We start from the raw sequence: 16964 nt of genomic DNA, 5'->3' as shown, positions 1-16964 counted from the left end.
GTGCACCAGGAAAAAAAAATAAAATGCAAGCACCAGGAATTGTGCCTAATCTCTGGAAAAACTGGAATTGAATAAAGTGTTGCAGGTAAACTTGGCTGGGGAGCGTGAGTTTCAGACAGCCAAACCTGCAAAAGCGGCAAAGCACGCAGAGCTGTGGATGTGTTCAATACTGCGCGGCACCAGGGTCCTCAGGGTTTGGGGGGGGCATGAAGGTTACACAGAGCTCTCCTCTGGGGTGTTTTATCTTGTCGTGTTCTCCCCAAGGTGTCAGGAAAAGGATGGGGCTTGGGGAAGGGAAAATCCCCTGGCACAGGGCACGGCAGGGACACCCGGGCAGGGCAGTGGGGGCAGTGGACGTGGAGCAGCCCAATGGCACGCAGCAGCCTCACCACGTACCGGAGCTGCCGTGCGCACATCAGGGGCCTGAGAGCAGCCGGTCGGGAGCACGCCCCGCTCCACGCCTCGCTCCCGCCGAGGGGCCGCGCTGGTGCGGAACGGGCCGGTCCCGGTCCCGGTCCCGAGGGCCCCGCCGCCCCTCCGCGTGCAGATGTCCGCACACCGGGCGCAGGGCTGGGCACGGCGCGGCCGCCCCGTCGCCCGGAGGAGGGAGCGGAGCCCGACTGCGGCCCCTGCCCGCCCGCCCCGACGGCGCGCAACTCCCGCGTCCCGGCCCGGGGAAGTTCGGCTGCGGGCGGCGGGGAAGGGTCCAGCAGCGCCCCGGGCTCCCCGTCCGCAAGCGGGCCGGAGGGACAGGCAGCGCTCGGCCTCCGACGGCGCAGCAGGCTTCGCCGCCCCAGCCCGGAGCGAGGGGAACGCGGCCCAGCTCCGGCTCGGAGGCTGCGGCAGCCCGGAGGGGACATTTCGTTGTCGCAAAACGAACGAACAAACGAACGAACGAACGACAGCAACAAAAAATAAAACCAGAAGGTCTCCAACCCGACCACCTACAAACGGCGCCGAGCGGCCTCCTGCGCGGGGATTCGGACCCTCTCGGCAGCGGCGCTCCCCGGTGCGTGCCCTCCCGGCCGCAGCGGGGACCGCGCCGTCGGGGCCGCGCCGTCCTGAGGCCGATCCGCGGCGGCGGCGCTTCGGGGGGCGCTTCGGGGAGCGGCGGGGGTCCGGGGTCCGGGTCCGGGGGGCTGCTCCGCTCCTCGCCTCCCGCCCGCCCCGCCGCAGGTACTTACGGGCGCGGGCTGCGGGCTGCGGGAAGGGCCGGGCCGGAGCCGCTCTGGCGGTGCCCCGGGGCGGCCGAGCTTAAGAGCCCGTCGGCGGCCGCAGGACAATGGCCGGGAGGAGGGGGCCGGGGCGGGAGGCGGGGGCGCTGCCCGGCGGCGGGGAGGGGACGGGGCCGCCCGCCGCCGCTGTCCCCCTCCGGGCGCGCTCGCTCCGCCCCCCCGGGTCTGGCGTAAAGCTGGCGCCGGGCTAAAAGAAACGGCGAGCTACGGGCGGCCAGGGGCTGGTGGCCGCCGCGCCTCGCCAGCGCACGGCTCGCCGGTGGCGGCGGGAGCGCACGGCCCGCCCCGCCCCGCCATGTCGCTGAGCCCCAAGCACACGACGCCCTTCTCGGTCACCGACATCCTCAGCCCCATGGAGGAGAGCTACAAGAAGTTCGGCGGCATGGACGGCGCGGCCGGGCTGGGCGCGCCGCTGGGGCCCTACCGGCAGCCGCCGGTGCCCGCCGCCGCCGCCGCCACCGTCCCGCAGCACGTCGTGGCGGGCCCCGCCGGGGCGGCCGCCTACCACATGCCGCACGGCGTGTCCCAGTTCCCGCACGGAGCCGTCGGGGGCTACTGCAACGGCGGCCTGGGCAACGTGGGCGAGCTGCCCGCCTACCCCGAGGGCATGAGGAGCGGCGCGGCGGCGGGCGGCGGCTGGTACGGGGCCGGCGGCGACCCCCGGTACCCCGGCAGTAAGTGCGGGCGCGGGGCGGCGGCGGGCGGGGGCGGCGGGCGGCGGCGGCGGGCGGGGGCGGCCGCTGCCCCCTGACGGGGCGGCCGCCGGCCCTGAGCCGCGCGTCCCGCCCAGTCTCCAGGTTCATGGGCCCGTCGGCGGGGATGAACGTGGCCGGGATGGGCGGCCTGAGCGGCATCGCCGAGGGCGCCAAGGCCATCGTGCCGCTGCACGCGGCCCCGCGGAGGAAGAGGAGGGTGCTCTTCTCCCAGGCGCAGGTCTACGAGCTGGAGCGCCGCTTCAAGCAGCAGAAGTACCTGTCGGCGCCCGAGCGGGAGCACCTGGCCAGCCTCATCCACCTGACGCCCACGCAGGTGAAGATCTGGTTCCAGAACCACCGCTACAAGATGAAGCGCCAGGCCAAGGACAAGGCGGCCGCCCAGCAGTTGCACCCCGACGGCGCCGGCGGCCTCTGCCAGCAGCACTCGCCGCGCCGCGTCGCCGTGCCCGTGTTGGTGAAGGACGGCAAGCCTTGCCCGCCGCCGGGCAGCGGCACCCCGGCCCCCGGGCAGCCCGCGCCCGCGCCCCCGGGCGGCTCCGGCGGGGCGCTGCCCGCCGCCGCCACACACCCGCACCCCGGCTCCCTGGGGCAGGCAGCCGACCTGGAGGAGCTCTCGCCCAGCCCGCCGGCGCTGCATGGCCAGGTGCCCCCCCTGGCCCCCATGGACTCGGTCGGTGTCGACTACAGCGGCGGCATGGTCAGCCCCAACCTGCTGTACGGCAGGACGTGGTAATCGCCCCCGTGCCGCCCCCGGCGTAGACCCCGCGACCGGGCCCCGACGGCACCTCCGGGCCACCGCCTCCCGATCTCGTCCGTGCCTCCCGCCCCTACCTCCCTTCCCCCCCACCCCGGCCCCGTTCATTTTTAGACGCTCTGGGGCTTGGCAGACGGGCTTCACCCGGAAGCGGGCGGCGGAGCGGGCACGGCCGGGGGTGTGCGCGGCGCTGTGCCCCGGCGGGGCGGCCCCGATGTGGCGGGCAGGCGGCGAGGGGGATCCGCGCCCCGCTCCCCGCCCGGTCCCGCTCCGGCGGCGGAAGCAAACTGCGCTCGGGGGCCAGAGCCGCTGCGCTTACACCTTACAGACCCATTGACCGTCAACAATAAATCCTCTGAAGTGCAACTTATCTCGGCAGAATTAATTTTATAAGGGTGCCCCTGAAGTGCAATTTCATCATTATTTGATTGAAGGTAAATGGAATTGTAACCCGAGGCCGAGGAGGCGGCGGGCAGTGCGAGCAGCCGCTGTCTTTGGAGGACGGGGCGCGCCGGGCCGCGGCCGCTCTCAGCCCGGGGACAAAGCGCGGCAGGCCCGCAGCGGCGGGGGCGGAAAGCCTTGGAGCTTCGCTGCCCGGATCGCGGGGGAGAAACTTTTCTTCGTTCTTAGGACGGCTCGGTAGCGGTGCGCGGGCAGGCCCCGCGCCTCCGTCGGGAGCCGGGGCCGCGGCGTCGCGGAGCCGCTGCGGGTCCCGGCCGGGCCCAGGCTGCCCGAGGGCACCTGAGGGGACGGGACCCGACGGGACGGGGCCGCGCCTGCCCCGCGGGCGCGCCGAGAAGCGCAGCTCGGAAGCTTCCGATGGCTTCTCTTTTTCCTTATTTTCTTTTTTTTATTTGTTTTCTTTTCCTTCCTCTTTTTTCCCTTTTCCTTTTTTTCCTTTTATATTTTTTTTTGTTCCTTTGTACTTTCTCCTCCGTTTTTTTCCTTTTTTTTTTTTTACCTTCTTCTTTCTTTCTCTGCTCTCTCTCCTTTTACCAATAAAAGGAAACGTTGTTCTGAGGAGTTCGCCGCTTCGTTCCCGGCGCCCACCCGCGGCCCCCGCCGTCAGCTCTGCCCCTGCCGCCCGCTCCCAGACCGCGGCCACCCCCGCTCCGCGCCGCACTCCCGATTGCGTAGCGGCCCTACCCCGGGCCCAGAGAGCCGCACGGGGTCGATTCTGGGCCGGAGAAAACGGATTTCGGGCCGGGTCATCCCCGCCGGCGGCGGCGGCGCGGAGCCCATCCGAAACCTGCTCCCGGGGGGCGGAGAGCCGGGCAGGGGGACCCCACCTCACCCCACCGCGGGCGCATCCCACCCCGACGCGGCTCGCCCGGCATGGAGAGCCGGGGGTTGCAGCCCGGGTCCTTCCCCAGGAGCAGGGGCATCCGCTCCTGTGACCAGCCTCGCTCCCGGCCACCACCTTTGCACGAGCATTGGCGTTTGCCACCGGTTTTGTACCACCCGAGAAGCAAAATTTATTTCTGAGACCTAAAGGTTTGCGCATAAAGAGGCCGCTGCGAGCATTTTCCAGGTCCATGCAAGACGGCAACTCTTTGCATTACAATGAAGGATTCCACTCCACCTCAATCACTTGAAAATAATGAATCCAGTTTTGTGATTTCTTCCTCCCAAGGTTACAGCAGTCTGGGCTTTTTCCTTGGTGCTGGTGATCAACATCTGGGCCCACGGAGGAAGGGGCTGAAAACCACTCCAAGGAGACAGCTAAAGAAGCACCCTTTTATTACACCCCTGCGGGCAAAACTTCCACATTTACTGGTAGATATGATACGCGTGTTTAATGAAAAAAGGTTAGGTGGCACAACCAAGAGAGAGGTTATCAGCTTTAACCTGCTCACCTTACCTGGATGCTCTACTGTTAGCAGAAAGCTGCTGAGTTTTTGAATAAACAAAGGTTTTACTAACTATTGTGGAGGCTGCATGCAATTTTTTTTTTTTTTTGAATAAATAACAGGGAATGTGTGCGCATATACACAGATACAAAAGTGTTCTGGAGGGGGAAAGAAATAAACCACTCGATACAGCTTAGAATTTCAAAAGCCACTTTATAAAGCAAATAAAAATATTTACTGATTTGGTACACTCACATGGAAACCCCTAGAAAGAGTACTAAAAATGAATGGAAACTCCATACTTGGGAGCGATTTTAAATTATCTATCAAAACAAACAAATACACCTTCTGTGCTTGTTTATGTTACAATAACAGAAGTCGAAAACAGGCACAAGTTGTAAAAGTTGAAATGTTTTAACTACAAAGTCCAAAAATCTCTTCTTTTTATGAGAAATTCAAAGAAGCATCTTATAAGGAATACTGACAGACTTGCCTTTAAACATCGTGTTCCCCAGACTGCCTGCTGTGTCTTCCTAGAGTTAATAAAATCCGATTTCTGTGCATTCTTTAAAACTCCGTGTCTGGCTTCAGGCTCTTATGTGTGAAGTAAAGGATGTTTGGAGTTCAAATTGACAGGCATAGCTAAGCACAGCTTGTACACATAATAAAGACAAAACAGCACTCCTACCTCATCAAATGTCTCACAAGCAAATTAGCAAATCTAGTTTACTCGTATTTTGCAATACACTATTTCAAAGCGACACAGCCCCTGCCCCCCACCCCTCAAAGTAATCAATTCAGTAAGAAATGTGCACGTTTAAAACAAGTATCATAGTTTTAAACTACAGGATTCCATTCCCCCCCTTCCAATTAATAAAAGAACAAAAACAACAGACGTTTTCTATACTTAAAAAAAAAAAAAAAAAAAAGTCAAAAGCTAATTCCAGCTGTATCTTCCTGAGGGAGGTGGCAGCGGGTAGGGCCTCCCGGGGCCATATGCCTACAAACAAACAAAAGCAAGCATTTATTTTTTGGATTAACATCATAGTAAACAAGTTAGCTGAGCTTTAGGCGCCATACAAAAATGAAACAATGCATCCTTTACACAGAAAGGTACCGCTGATGGAGCTGACCATCTCTTCACAGCGTTTCCAGACACTCTCCTGAAAGCACAAGCTTTAACTTCCACTAAAGGAGAGCAACTCTGGACAGCACCAACCCCATGCTTACGTTTGTGCTGTGGGAGCAGCATAGTTTCTAAATAAGAAATAAAACCATCACAAGACAGCACCAATGACAGGCTCCTTCCAAGCTACACCACCACTGCGTACTCCTGGCTTTCAGCAATACTGGGAACAAAAAGGTACAAAGCGGAAAAAAAAACCCAACAACATACAAAACCCACACCTGATGGGCAGATCTGAAATGCCAATTTTTAAATCCTACAGAAATGTGGGTTTTGCAGTATATGCACTTTTTCTTTACAAAGACAAACGGTCTAAGTGTAATTTTTCTGAACTAAATTACCAGTGATGCCTGTATGCTGTTAGCAGGATTAGGCAGGTTTATTTTTATTATTTTGTGGAGAAAAAATTCCCTTGACTACTCATTTTTTGTTTTAGTTATAAGCAATCCTATGCTAAAACAAGTTGGACATTATTACTGACAGGTATCTTTACGAAAAAAAAGAAACTGTTTTTGTTAGAGAAGCAGCATTTTTTAGCACTCACTCATTTTAAGTTATAGGTGAATTATCCCAAAATGTCACATTGGAAATTATTGCACATTAGATACATTTTTCTATTTAAATTTAGATCTGACAGTGATCTGATTTACAATTATCCAGCGTAAAAAACTGTTGGAAAATTTAATAAAAAAAGATGTCCCCTTGAAACACTTCAAATGATTTTAAAACCTGATCTGTTGCAGAGACCAGAAAGTTCATTCTGCTGACAATAGCTATAGAGGCTTTGCTTTTCTGGGGGGAGGACACGGTGGGATGGGGCATGGCCAGGGGTGGCGAGGAGGGCTTCACTCCCTGCTTTAAAAGAGAAATCCATCTGCACCCTGGCCAGCCCTATGGGGGCACAGAGACAACCACTGAAACTGGCAAGACAGCGAGCAAACCAGTGACAGCAGGGTGAGCTGCAGCATGTTTGCATCAGACAATCAAAAAGGACTTTCTCAACAGAAAACAATTTTTTACACCCTATTATTAACAGAATCTCAGAAGAGATGCACAGAAGATACTGCTTCCACTCACAGGAAGATGGTCTGTTTGGTTTTAATTGTAATCAATTAAAAACCAAGTCGATTGTAACCCTTGAATAATCCTTGCAGTTGCATGAGCAGCGGAGATCCCTGCCAGCATGTGCACAGAAGTGCAGCATAGGAGCGCTTGTACCAGCTACACAAGGAATTTATCTGGACACTCGGTTACGTATTATTACAGGCTAAAATCACGATGTCAAACATCTGAGCAACACGATCGGATTTATTCTTTATTTCTCTGAACACCTCAAAGACACCGACAAACACACACTATCACTGAGCAGCCTATATCCATGGCAGTTGCATTAATTTTGTAAGCACTTTGTAGCAGCGCGTTTATTAACCTCTTCAGGCCATGTTCTGTATGCTGTAAAAAAGAATTCAGAGGTGAAAGGTACCAAAGATAATTATTTATGCTGCTATGTGTCACCACTTCCACTTGAATCCCTTTTCAAGGCTTTAAAGCTTTGAAATTTACAGGCAGCAATGCTACATTCAGTTATTGGTTTTGCACCCTAAACCCTTTCAGGTAGCTTCTAATTTTACTCCATTGCTGTCAGCCCCAAGGAAATAATGACATCTTAAAGTTAGTTTTAAAATTAACACAAAAAGTACTAGCAACAAAAATTAAAAAGGAGATCAAAAACAGCTGGAAAGCAACATAATTGCTAATAATTTATTTTTTAAGGAAGCAAATTCACTTGGCCAGAAATACTTTTCCTTAATAACCATCACGCCACAAATACAAATAAAACCACGCAGCTGTAACTTCAAAATACGATCCAGCAGATACATCCCATGCTAATGACAGGTGAATTACATTTTGGGCAGAGCTACACTATTACCAGCATCATGCTTCCTACTTAACCGTTCAGGTGGCAAGCCCCTAGAGAGCTGTGTGGGTAGAGGCTGCATGCCACAGCCAGCCTGGTCAGTCCTGCAGGCTGCGGATGCCTGGGTGCCCCGAGGTCTCCGCCACAATATGCCCTCCCAGGTGGGACCAGCTGGGTGCCCTCCCTGTGCCCATGCTGCAGACCTTCCTCTAAGGCAATTCCTGCTCATTTTTGCCTCGTCCAGCTGCAACTGCTATTCACTAAGATTTATGGTCAGAAACAAACTAGCCTCAGTGCCGATTTCTCTCCCCAAAATACCCACCTACTCTACTTAGGATGAAGGAGCAGGGTGGTATGTTGTAGCAGACAGACTTTTCAATTAGGTATTAAAGCAATTATGCATTTATTTCTTTGTCTCCAGTGTTTTGACTAAACCAGAGTAACTCAAAAAGAAAGATTTTTGAAAACTGATCCTCTCAACATACCTTACCCAAGTGTCAAATATACTGAGAAAAACTACTGAGGACAAGTTGGGCAACACAACCAGGATTCAACCCCTGCCTAGAGCACCATTTCCCCACTAAGGCTTAGTGATCACAACACACCCTGCCTAATTTTGTTTACAGCAAGAGGAAGAGCGCATGGTATACTTGCCTCTCGTTTCCTGCTGCAACACCAGTATCACAACTGAATGAACTGGAGACAAGCCTTACTCCTGTCTTAAAAACCTCCCTGGCGCTAAAATGCTTCAGGGTAGGAGTTGGGGAGGGGTGAAGGAGGGAATCTCACTGCTGCTAACAAGGGCAGAGCCAAACAAGAGTTTAAGAGTTGGGAGCACCAGGGCAGGCTGCTTGCTGGCTATAGATCTTTTCAGCAGCAACATGTAATCCGGCAGCCAGCAGACAATGCTGAGAATGGTATTAGTGGCTCGCAGGCTGCTTCTGCTGGGCTGCTGTTCTGACAATCTGCACCAGACACAGAAGCACATGGCACTCTGTAGAAAGCTTCCTCGGCAAAGGCTCTTCTGTTACAGACCAGGTTTGACAGTACCTGTCTTTTTACACTGGCTGCCTTACAAAACCCAGACTGTAACAATGTCATGGTGCAAAAGTGGTGGTGATAGATCATGCTACCCGAGTCTCCCAGTCAGAAAAGTAAAAACATGAAGTGGACAACGAATCAAAAGTCGTAAAAATGTTGTAAGACTTCAGTGTGCTGTGTGACATTACGTTTTAAATGGATTGTGCTTGCAGCCCCTGCGCTGCATAAGCAATGGAGATTGGGATGTTATCCAACACACACCACAGGACAGAATTCTGACCTACATGAAAATCACTATATGCTTCCAGAAGCATGGAAAAATAGGAGAAAACTTGAGAAATCAATCACCAGATCTGACTCTGCATCACACCGTGTAACACGTGTTTGCAGACTGGGATGATGAAAAAGAAAACTAAGATCATAAAACTAAAAAGTGACTTGTCTGGAGCACGTTTATGAGAGGTAGCCAAAGAACCAGGTCCCAACAGAAAGCAAATTTCGAGTTGCTTGTGCCTCAGTTTCCATATAAAGACTGGGAAATAGTGCTGTAAGCAAGCAGCTGAGTGTTCTTTCTCTTCCCCCGTTAGTTCTGATTTACAAAAACATCGACAGAATATGAAGTTTAATATAAATATCTGAAATTTATTTAAAACTAGAAAATAGCATGGTAATGCCAAAGTTTCTAGCACACAGGTGTATTCAAATTATATTTTTACTGGGATCATACACACACAAGAAATATCTCATAAGCAAAACAAGCTGCTGCTTTTAAGTATTTTAATTCTGTTGCATTTTCAGGAACTGATGACAAAGCTACCTATAATTTTGGCTGAGGTCCTCTTACTGTGTTTGCTTGTTTTCATTTAACCACACAAAGCTATTTTCACGTGTACTCTCACAGTCATGTTTATCTCTCTGGCCACCAGAGTCTAACATTTAAACAGTTTTTCAAAAAAGATAACGATAGCTTATATTTTCTCAAGCAGCAAGACGTGTATGACTTGGTAACACACTTGATCTGGTTTTAATGAAAAGCAGCAGCAGCACAACGATGGCATGGGCCTTTTGCCACAAGCACCCGCAGAGGGACTGGACAAGGAGGGGAAGCTTATTTGTCAGTACTTGCACTGGTGACATAGCTATCAGACTAAAACCAGCTCAGGAAGGCCCACCTATGCTGCGCTCACACCCTTCTGCCACACAGCATGAAAGTGTTACTCAGGAGGAGAGCAAAACAAGGAAAAAATCAGGCAATGTTTTCATACCTGTCTTCCCCTGTCCATTCGATCTTCAGGTCTCTGCGGGTAACTCATTGGTCCGCCCAGCCCTTGGTACTGACCCGGCTGATACTGACTTTGGGATGGCAGCACGCGGTTCCAGGCAAGCAGAGGGGCAGCTCCAGCAGTTCTATAAGAGAGAAGAAACACACTGCAGCATGAGCTTAACTCGCAGGGTTAGAGTTTCATACTACAAAATCTAAATTTCTACATCCTAGTTTGATGCATGCTGCCATTTGCCTCAGAGTTGAACTCTGTCACATCCAACCACTCCTGCAGTGGTACTGCAGATGGCAACATCACTGGAGACAAATAGGGGAAAAAAAAACAACTTCTGAGGTTCTCTTACGAAATGGCCACATTTGCTCCCTGCTTCCGTCACCACAGCTCAGACGTTACAGACCCATGCATTACCATAAGCAACTTTACAACCCACATATTTTTCAAATTCCTTGAAAGGATTCTGTCCATCGTTTATTTTAGAGGCAAATTTGCCAGTTCATCCACAGTGATCTTGAATGTTGATTAAAACCCAGATATCATCAAGTTAGCTAAACGTAACACACCATCCAAAGAGTAAACATGTGCAATACAGGAGAATGAGGCTTTCTTTTCTAAATGTCCAGACTCTTTCTGGGAGTCCATTCTTTCTAGTTAATTGCAGGTTGCAAATGAATTCTTACTGCGAGTATTCTGAATCTAGGGTAGGGGCCTTGGCTGCTTTTTCCCATCCATTATTCTGCTCAATATGTCAGAAGGTCCGATCGGGAAGAAACCTTTTCAAGTTCTATTGATGCCGTTTTCAATTGACCATGGTGACCTAGCAACATAAGCACTAATTGGCATGGACTGACTGACATTTGGTGTACAGTTTATATGGGAACGCAAATTCAACATCCATTATAACCTAGTTTGCCATCCCGGATTACTAACAGCAAGAAATGTTTTAATTGCCTTCAAGCACCTATTCTAACATTACAATTATAAAGCAACAGGTATAATACATCAAATCGTTGTTTGATTAAAAATATTTAGAAAAATGATATAGCCACGATATAATCTTTAAAGCTAAGCACTGGTGAGGGTACAATTCCTTACGGAATTCATAGCAGTTGTGCTTTGCAGTAGAATATATTGTTGTAATGGACAACTATTGGCTAGTTGAAACAGTTAATCTTTTTTGACCCCTGTTTAAGAGAGCCTGTTGAACAGTGTGTGGATAGCCTGTTGAGAGACAGCAGTGGGAACACACTGAGCATGAGCACTGCGTTTCATATTTACCTGCTGCACTTCTGAGAGTTGCTTTGCTTGTCTTTGAAGAATCCTTCCCTAGATTTGTTCGAGTAAATTGGTAGGACTGCAGCTTTGGACAAACAACCTTACCCAGAGGCTGAGTTTGATATCTACTTTTGAACACACACGCAGTTCAAGGAAGAGGTATGACCTCAGGAAGAGGCTGACCAAGGCAGTAGTTGTAGTCAGCTGCACCATGGCAAGCAAACACAGCTTTGGGCAAGTGAGGGAGCGACAAATTTCACCAAATGGAATGGAGCTAAATTTTGAATTGAAAAAAAAAAAAAAAAAAAAAAAAAAAAAGGAAAAAAGAAACCACCACCAAAACACACCTCCCCCCCTCCCCCTACCATTTTCCAAAATGAAACAAATGATACCTGCTTATAAAAGCACTGCTCTAACCTGATCAATATGCAACTGATTAACATGATGGGCCACAAATGTACTAAAAATGAACTCACACAAAAGCTAAATGGCAACACGGAAGTGTGCATTTTTATTTTTAGCTTCAGAGATGTTTAGAAATGCATGATGTTATCTGAATCATGCATTAGAAAGAGCAATATCATATTTGAACTTCACAGCACATTATACTTTCAGGGGCCACTCAAAATCGGTATTGTATGTAAGATATTCCTTTTGATTGTTTTGAATATTAATATTTTTTCATTATTCTTAGAAGACAGCAGGCTCTTCAGGAAGAATATACTGCTCAGCCTTAAGAAAAAGTCTATTGAATTACCTACACAACCCCAGTTCTAGATGTTTATCAGTCATTCATCAGTTTCTATGACTTTGGCAAAGTCTTTATGATAAATAATTTCAGCCCTGAAAATTAACAGGCAAAAACTTTTATTATATGCCTGGAATGGGAAATTTCAAAACAAATTTAATTTGACATTAATATGCATTTTGTGTAGAGTTTAAACGTTTCATTTTTACAAAGCGATTTTTAGTGAAAAGTCAGTATATTTAGCATTTTAGTCTCAAGGCCCTCTTAAGGAGGGCACTGAAGTTGGTGATGATCAATTAGAACTACATGTTCCCGGGGATAAACGTAGTAGGAAAAAAAAAAAAAAAAGGTGCAGTACATATTCTGATCTTAAAGTCAGAAAAGCAGATTACACCTTTCTGCTGCTCTTAATTCACTGAGCTATATCCTATTTTTATAAATCAAAATTTTACATTATCATCGGGTAAACAACTCAGGAAACTACAGGTCTCATAGCAATTGACTTTATGTCCATCTATTAGATGCATTGATTAGTGATTTAAGTTACCTGAGAGTGGAGATTTGTACACAGTAAAGTTGTGCCTTGTGGGTAACAAAAAATTGTGCTATTTGAAATATCACCTGAATCCATATTGTCAGAGTTACACAAATACACTGCCCAGAGTTACATCAACTAATAATTAAACTAATGCATATACAGACAGAATAGCTAAAATACAGTTTCAGTAAACTTTATATAGTAAAGCATATCTGTGTTACAAAGTCAGCCTCCTAGGAGATTTCTTCTACGAACAGGTTAGGCAAAAGGATTTGCTTAACCACTAGATTACAACCTTCCAATTAGGAAGGAAAACTGGTAGAAAATATACAAAAATTGAAGGCAAGAATATAAAATAACCTTCTGTTTCCCTTCAAGTATGCTGAAAGGTGTCCTGTTCAACAACTACTCACCAATTCTATTTTAACTTGCTATATATGGAATTGCATCCCTAAATTTAAGAAAAGGAAAATCTCATGCAGGAGACAAGATCATCTGGATTATGAAGAAAAACCTTTACACTATTGATTTTTTTTTTCCACTCAGGCCTATGAAAGAAGAGCCAGTTTAGCCACAGCTGCAATACTCTATCCCAGAAAAAGCACAAAGGCTCAAAGCTTTTCTGGCAGGGACAGGCTCCTCGCTTATCCCTTGCTTGATCAAGTATATTGCAACCTCCTGTCAACCCTCTTCATCTGAAAAGGCTGGAGCTGGGGCTGGCCTCTCCCTCCATTGCTTTCTTCCTGGGAGTCTAAGTGGCAGAGAACAGAAATTCCATGCAGCTCTGGGTTGCTTTTTGAGCACCTGAAGCAGCAGTACACAGCAATGGACTCAGGGCCAGCAGTGCACACAACAGCAGCTGTGCAGCACCACACAGCCCACTGCTGGCCTGGCAGCTGCCAGGGAATTAAGTGGGAAACTGGAAAACTCTTTGGGGTGGGCTGAGTTCAACTGGTTTGACCATTTTTTCTTACAGGTAGGTAGCCCTGATGCAGCTTTATGTTTAAACTTTTGCTTAAACCTCTATGCTTATCTCTGTATGGCAACTAACTCAATGTCAGCCCTAAGCATCTGTTTGCACACCCTTCTTCCCCAAATCAAATACATTCCAAAACTATGGCAAAGTTACTTATCCTCAGCACTAAGACTGGCAAGTTAGTGCTTTTCATGAACTCCCAGAGGTGCAACAAAATACAAGACAGGAGGGGAAAGCATTGTAAATACACTGCTGTAATTCTAATTCATGAATGAAGCTCTCCAAGCAGCACTGTACGTCTGCAAAAATGTATCAGGACAGCATGTGATCACTTCTAACAACATTATAGCATGAACCAAGTGCAGGAGGAATCCTCTGACAAGATTCTGAAGAGACAGACCACTATGGCAAATAAAACCAAAAAAGATATGTTTCAAGTGGGAAACAACAGAATTTGTCAGAAAGGAACTACTTGCGTGTGAACCAAGAAACTCTTCTACTTTCCAAAATTAAACAGCCTGATAAGATGGCAAAAGTATAGCACTGTAAAAAATAATTACAGAACTGTAGCAGTATTTCACAAAATGGCAATATACAAACTGTATATATGTAAGGTGTGGGGATAACAACTCTCCTGGACAAACTAATATTGAAGTCCTTAATGCAAGATTCAATTATAATGCAATATGCCATGTTGACATAGCACAGGACAAGGGAGCTGAACTTCCACAGGGATCAAAATGGTTGCCATGGCAAGTGTGACAGCAGAGGGCTCAATAAATTCTTTTAAAGCTGATATTTTCAATGGTTAACATTTGCAAATAAAAATGTGGAAAAAAAAAAAAAAAGGAAAAAAATCTGCCTAAGAGCAGAAACTTCAGAGGATCTCACAGATACTCCTATTCTTCCACAAATGCAAACAAATATAATTATTCATAGCTTTCACAGGTACGGTTAAGTTTGTAAAGTCAGCCTGACTTAAGGGCATACAACCTATCAATGAAGGATCGCATGTAAAACATCCCTTATTATCAAACCATGTCACATTCCTTCTATTCGATGGCACTTATTGGACTGCAGATTCCATAATCCTTCTCTGAGTCCCTTCTGCATTTAATTCAGTTCAGTCTTAAGTAGTTAAAGAAACTGTTTTCAGTGGCAACTAATAACTACTGACCTACAGTGACACTGCCCTACAATAGGCTTGTCAGGCCTGAAAAACTTGTACCAAAGAAGCTGATTAGGACTTCAAGAGGTTTGTAGCAAGAATCAATGGCTAGTCTGTACTAATGCTGTGGTTGCGGCACAGAAACGATAAAAGTGGAACACCATTAGTTATGCCTCATTAAGCTCCACAGCCCTCCTAAAAAGAAATTTGTTTAGCCTGTCCAAAATCTAATGCAGTTTTAAGCTCTCTGTGTTCAATTTCATAGTATCTCAAAAGCTTCAATAAGATAAAGGCCAAAGAACCAAGAATGGTACCAAAGCACCAACAGTAAAGTTAATTTTGAAGTCTGAGTTTTAATGGAAAGTGTTTTTGCCTTCCTTTTTTAATACAAAGTACTCAAACCTTTTAAAGGATGAACACTGCAAAGTGCACTCATAAACATAAATAAATCATGGGACATTAATTAACGTTAAAAATCTGTTGTATCTCATGATTTGAACAAATTTAAACAACCAAGTTCAAAACAGAAGTAAAAATATTGTGAAGCCTGACAGGAACAAGCACATACTCCTAGCCACATCTAACCAAACACCAGTCCCACCTGCCTTACCTTTGTGGTGTCTGTTGAAACAAAGGTGTAGGGCCTCGCCAAGTATCTTGGGGTCTAAGATCTACAGGGTAAAACAAAAAGTTAAAACAGAATAAGTATATTTAAAAGAACTGCGCTCCATTTTCCACACTCCATCACTTTTAAACATGCCATAGCACTTCTTTTAAGAAGGCAAACAGAACAGAAAAGTGCAGACTGGATACACTACAGAACACATTTCACTAAATCTTTGTTGGTTACTACTGCTGATTTTGACAGAGCCCCTTTATGGTGGCTGGTGACAAGCTCAATATTAATAAAAGGCGACCTTTCTAATATGTTCAAAAAGCTTCAAGTTATAAAAGAAGACGATTTTAATCGCCAGAACTATCATTGATTAATGCTTGGACACTCCACAGGTAACTGTGCTGTCTGGGATGTTTCAAAATGCAAAAACCATGTCTGTTACTGTAAGAACTGAAGATTTAATTTAATATTTACATTTCACAGAAGTATATTCATCACTACACTATATTGAAAAGAAATAGATATGTATATAAACAACCATCACTGCTGTATCATCATGAGGACTCTCCATGCTTGTAAGCAACAAATATTTAATGCTCACAGCATGTGCAAGGTTCCCTCTGATTAGGTTAAATTATTCTATAAGCCAAAAGAACAACCAGAGGATGTAATAACGTGAGCAGTTTCACTTTACTCGTGTTTAAATATACATAATTTTTGATTTATATTTAAAATTTCAAGATATTAGAGATGTATACAAATGAGAGATTAAAGATGCAATTATAAGTTAACTTTGGTAATAATACATAATCTATTAGTGATCTCTCAGATAATATAATTAGACCGAGTTAAATCCTTTTGGGTAAAAAAACTTGGCCAAAGACAGCACTGTAGTTATAAGAAACTGCAATGAAAAGGACCACCCACTTCTCAATTGTTTCTTCTACCCAAACTAACTCTTTACAAAGGCGTAGCAGTAACAACATTGCTTTAACAGGACGTGCAATTAAATGGTGGTTGTTCCTCTAAATAAACTGGTCAGCAAACAGGATAAAAGACACAGCTAATCAATAGCTCCCTGGTCAGTTCACAACACTCAAATTGTGCATCAATCAAAAGCTTCAGTTTCAGTGGCACCTTTGATTATCTTCAATGGTGGTTAAGTGTGACCTGATTTTAACAGCTGGTTCCAAAAGTTGTCTGATGGACACACTACGGTGGGACAGTAACACCCTGTTAAACTGCCAATATTCAAGTACACTAAAGCTTTGCAATAATTTGAAAGAAACAGGGAGAAAAATGGATAGAGGAAAATCCGAGCCTCTCTCCTAACTCTGGCTGGATTGTCTGCATGCTTTAATGGTCTAACCTGGACAGAAACCTTTCATGGCAGCACTTGAGAGCACAGCATATAGATCTTCAATAAGGCCTGCCTGCCTTATTGAAACAACAGTCTTGTCAGTGGAAATAAATTCTGATCCTTGCAGTACCACTGCTCCTGCCCCGGCTGCCTCCAGCCGGAGCTAATCTCCGTGGCCTAGGCCACGGAACAGTCCACAGCTGAGTGGCATGCATCTTCTTTTAAATCTATTATACACATGTATAATATACACGCACACACTGACTGATACAAAGACACAGCCTTAACCTGAAACTTAAACAG

The 16964-nt window shown here is 47.4% G+C and overlaps 2 protein-coding genes across 3 annotated transcripts in view; one reads left to right on the top strand and one right to left on the bottom strand.

The window, feature by feature from the left end:
- Positions 1 to 1524: 1524 nt before the first annotated feature.
- NKX2-4 (NK2 homeobox 4) lies at positions 1525 to 2781 on the top strand. Its single transcript, XM_084512940.1, has 2 exons — positions 1525 to 1909; positions 2026 to 2781. The coding sequence occupies exons 1-2, from the start codon at positions 1531 to 1533 to the stop codon at positions 2682 to 2684; spliced, it is 1038 nt and encodes a 345-aa protein (XP_084369066.1). The 5' UTR covers positions 1525 to 1530; the 3' UTR covers positions 2685 to 2781.
- A 1967-nt stretch (positions 2782 to 4748) lies between these two features.
- XRN2 (5'-3' exoribonuclease 2) overlaps positions 4749 to 16964 on the bottom strand; it is a 51033-nt gene continuing 38817 nt past the window's right edge. Inside the window, exons 28-30 of one of the 2 annotated variants that reach the window (XM_084514299.1) lie at positions 15296 to 15356; positions 9966 to 10107; positions 4749 to 5555 (exon numbers count right to left, since the gene is read on the bottom strand). In XM_084514299.1, coding sequence (XP_084370425.1) covers positions 5493 to 5555; positions 9966 to 10107; positions 15296 to 15356 — 266 coding nt within the window. In that variant the 3' untranslated portion in view covers positions 4749 to 5492. The remainder of the gene's footprint in view (positions 5556 to 9965; positions 10108 to 15295; positions 15357 to 16964) is intronic. The other variant, XM_084514300.1, reaches the window with a different exon arrangement.

Source organism: Aythya ferina (assembly GCF_964211825.1).
Source record: "Aythya ferina genome assembly, chromosome: 3".
Classification (NCBI taxonomy): Eukaryota; Metazoa; Chordata; class Aves; order Anseriformes; family Anatidae; genus Aythya; species Aythya ferina.
The sequence above is the reverse complement of the archived record's forward strand: the minus strand, read 5'-3'. Positions and strand labels throughout refer to the sequence as shown.

Coding starts and splice junctions, on each gene's coding strand:
- NKX2-4 (XM_084512940.1), top strand. CDS start 1,531: ATGTCGCTGAGCCCCAAGCACACGACGCCCTTCTCGGTCACCGACATC. Junction 1,910..2,025: donor CGACCCCCGGTACCCCGGCA/GTAAGTGCGGGC, acceptor CGTCCCGCCCAG/TCTCCAGGTTCATGGGCCCG.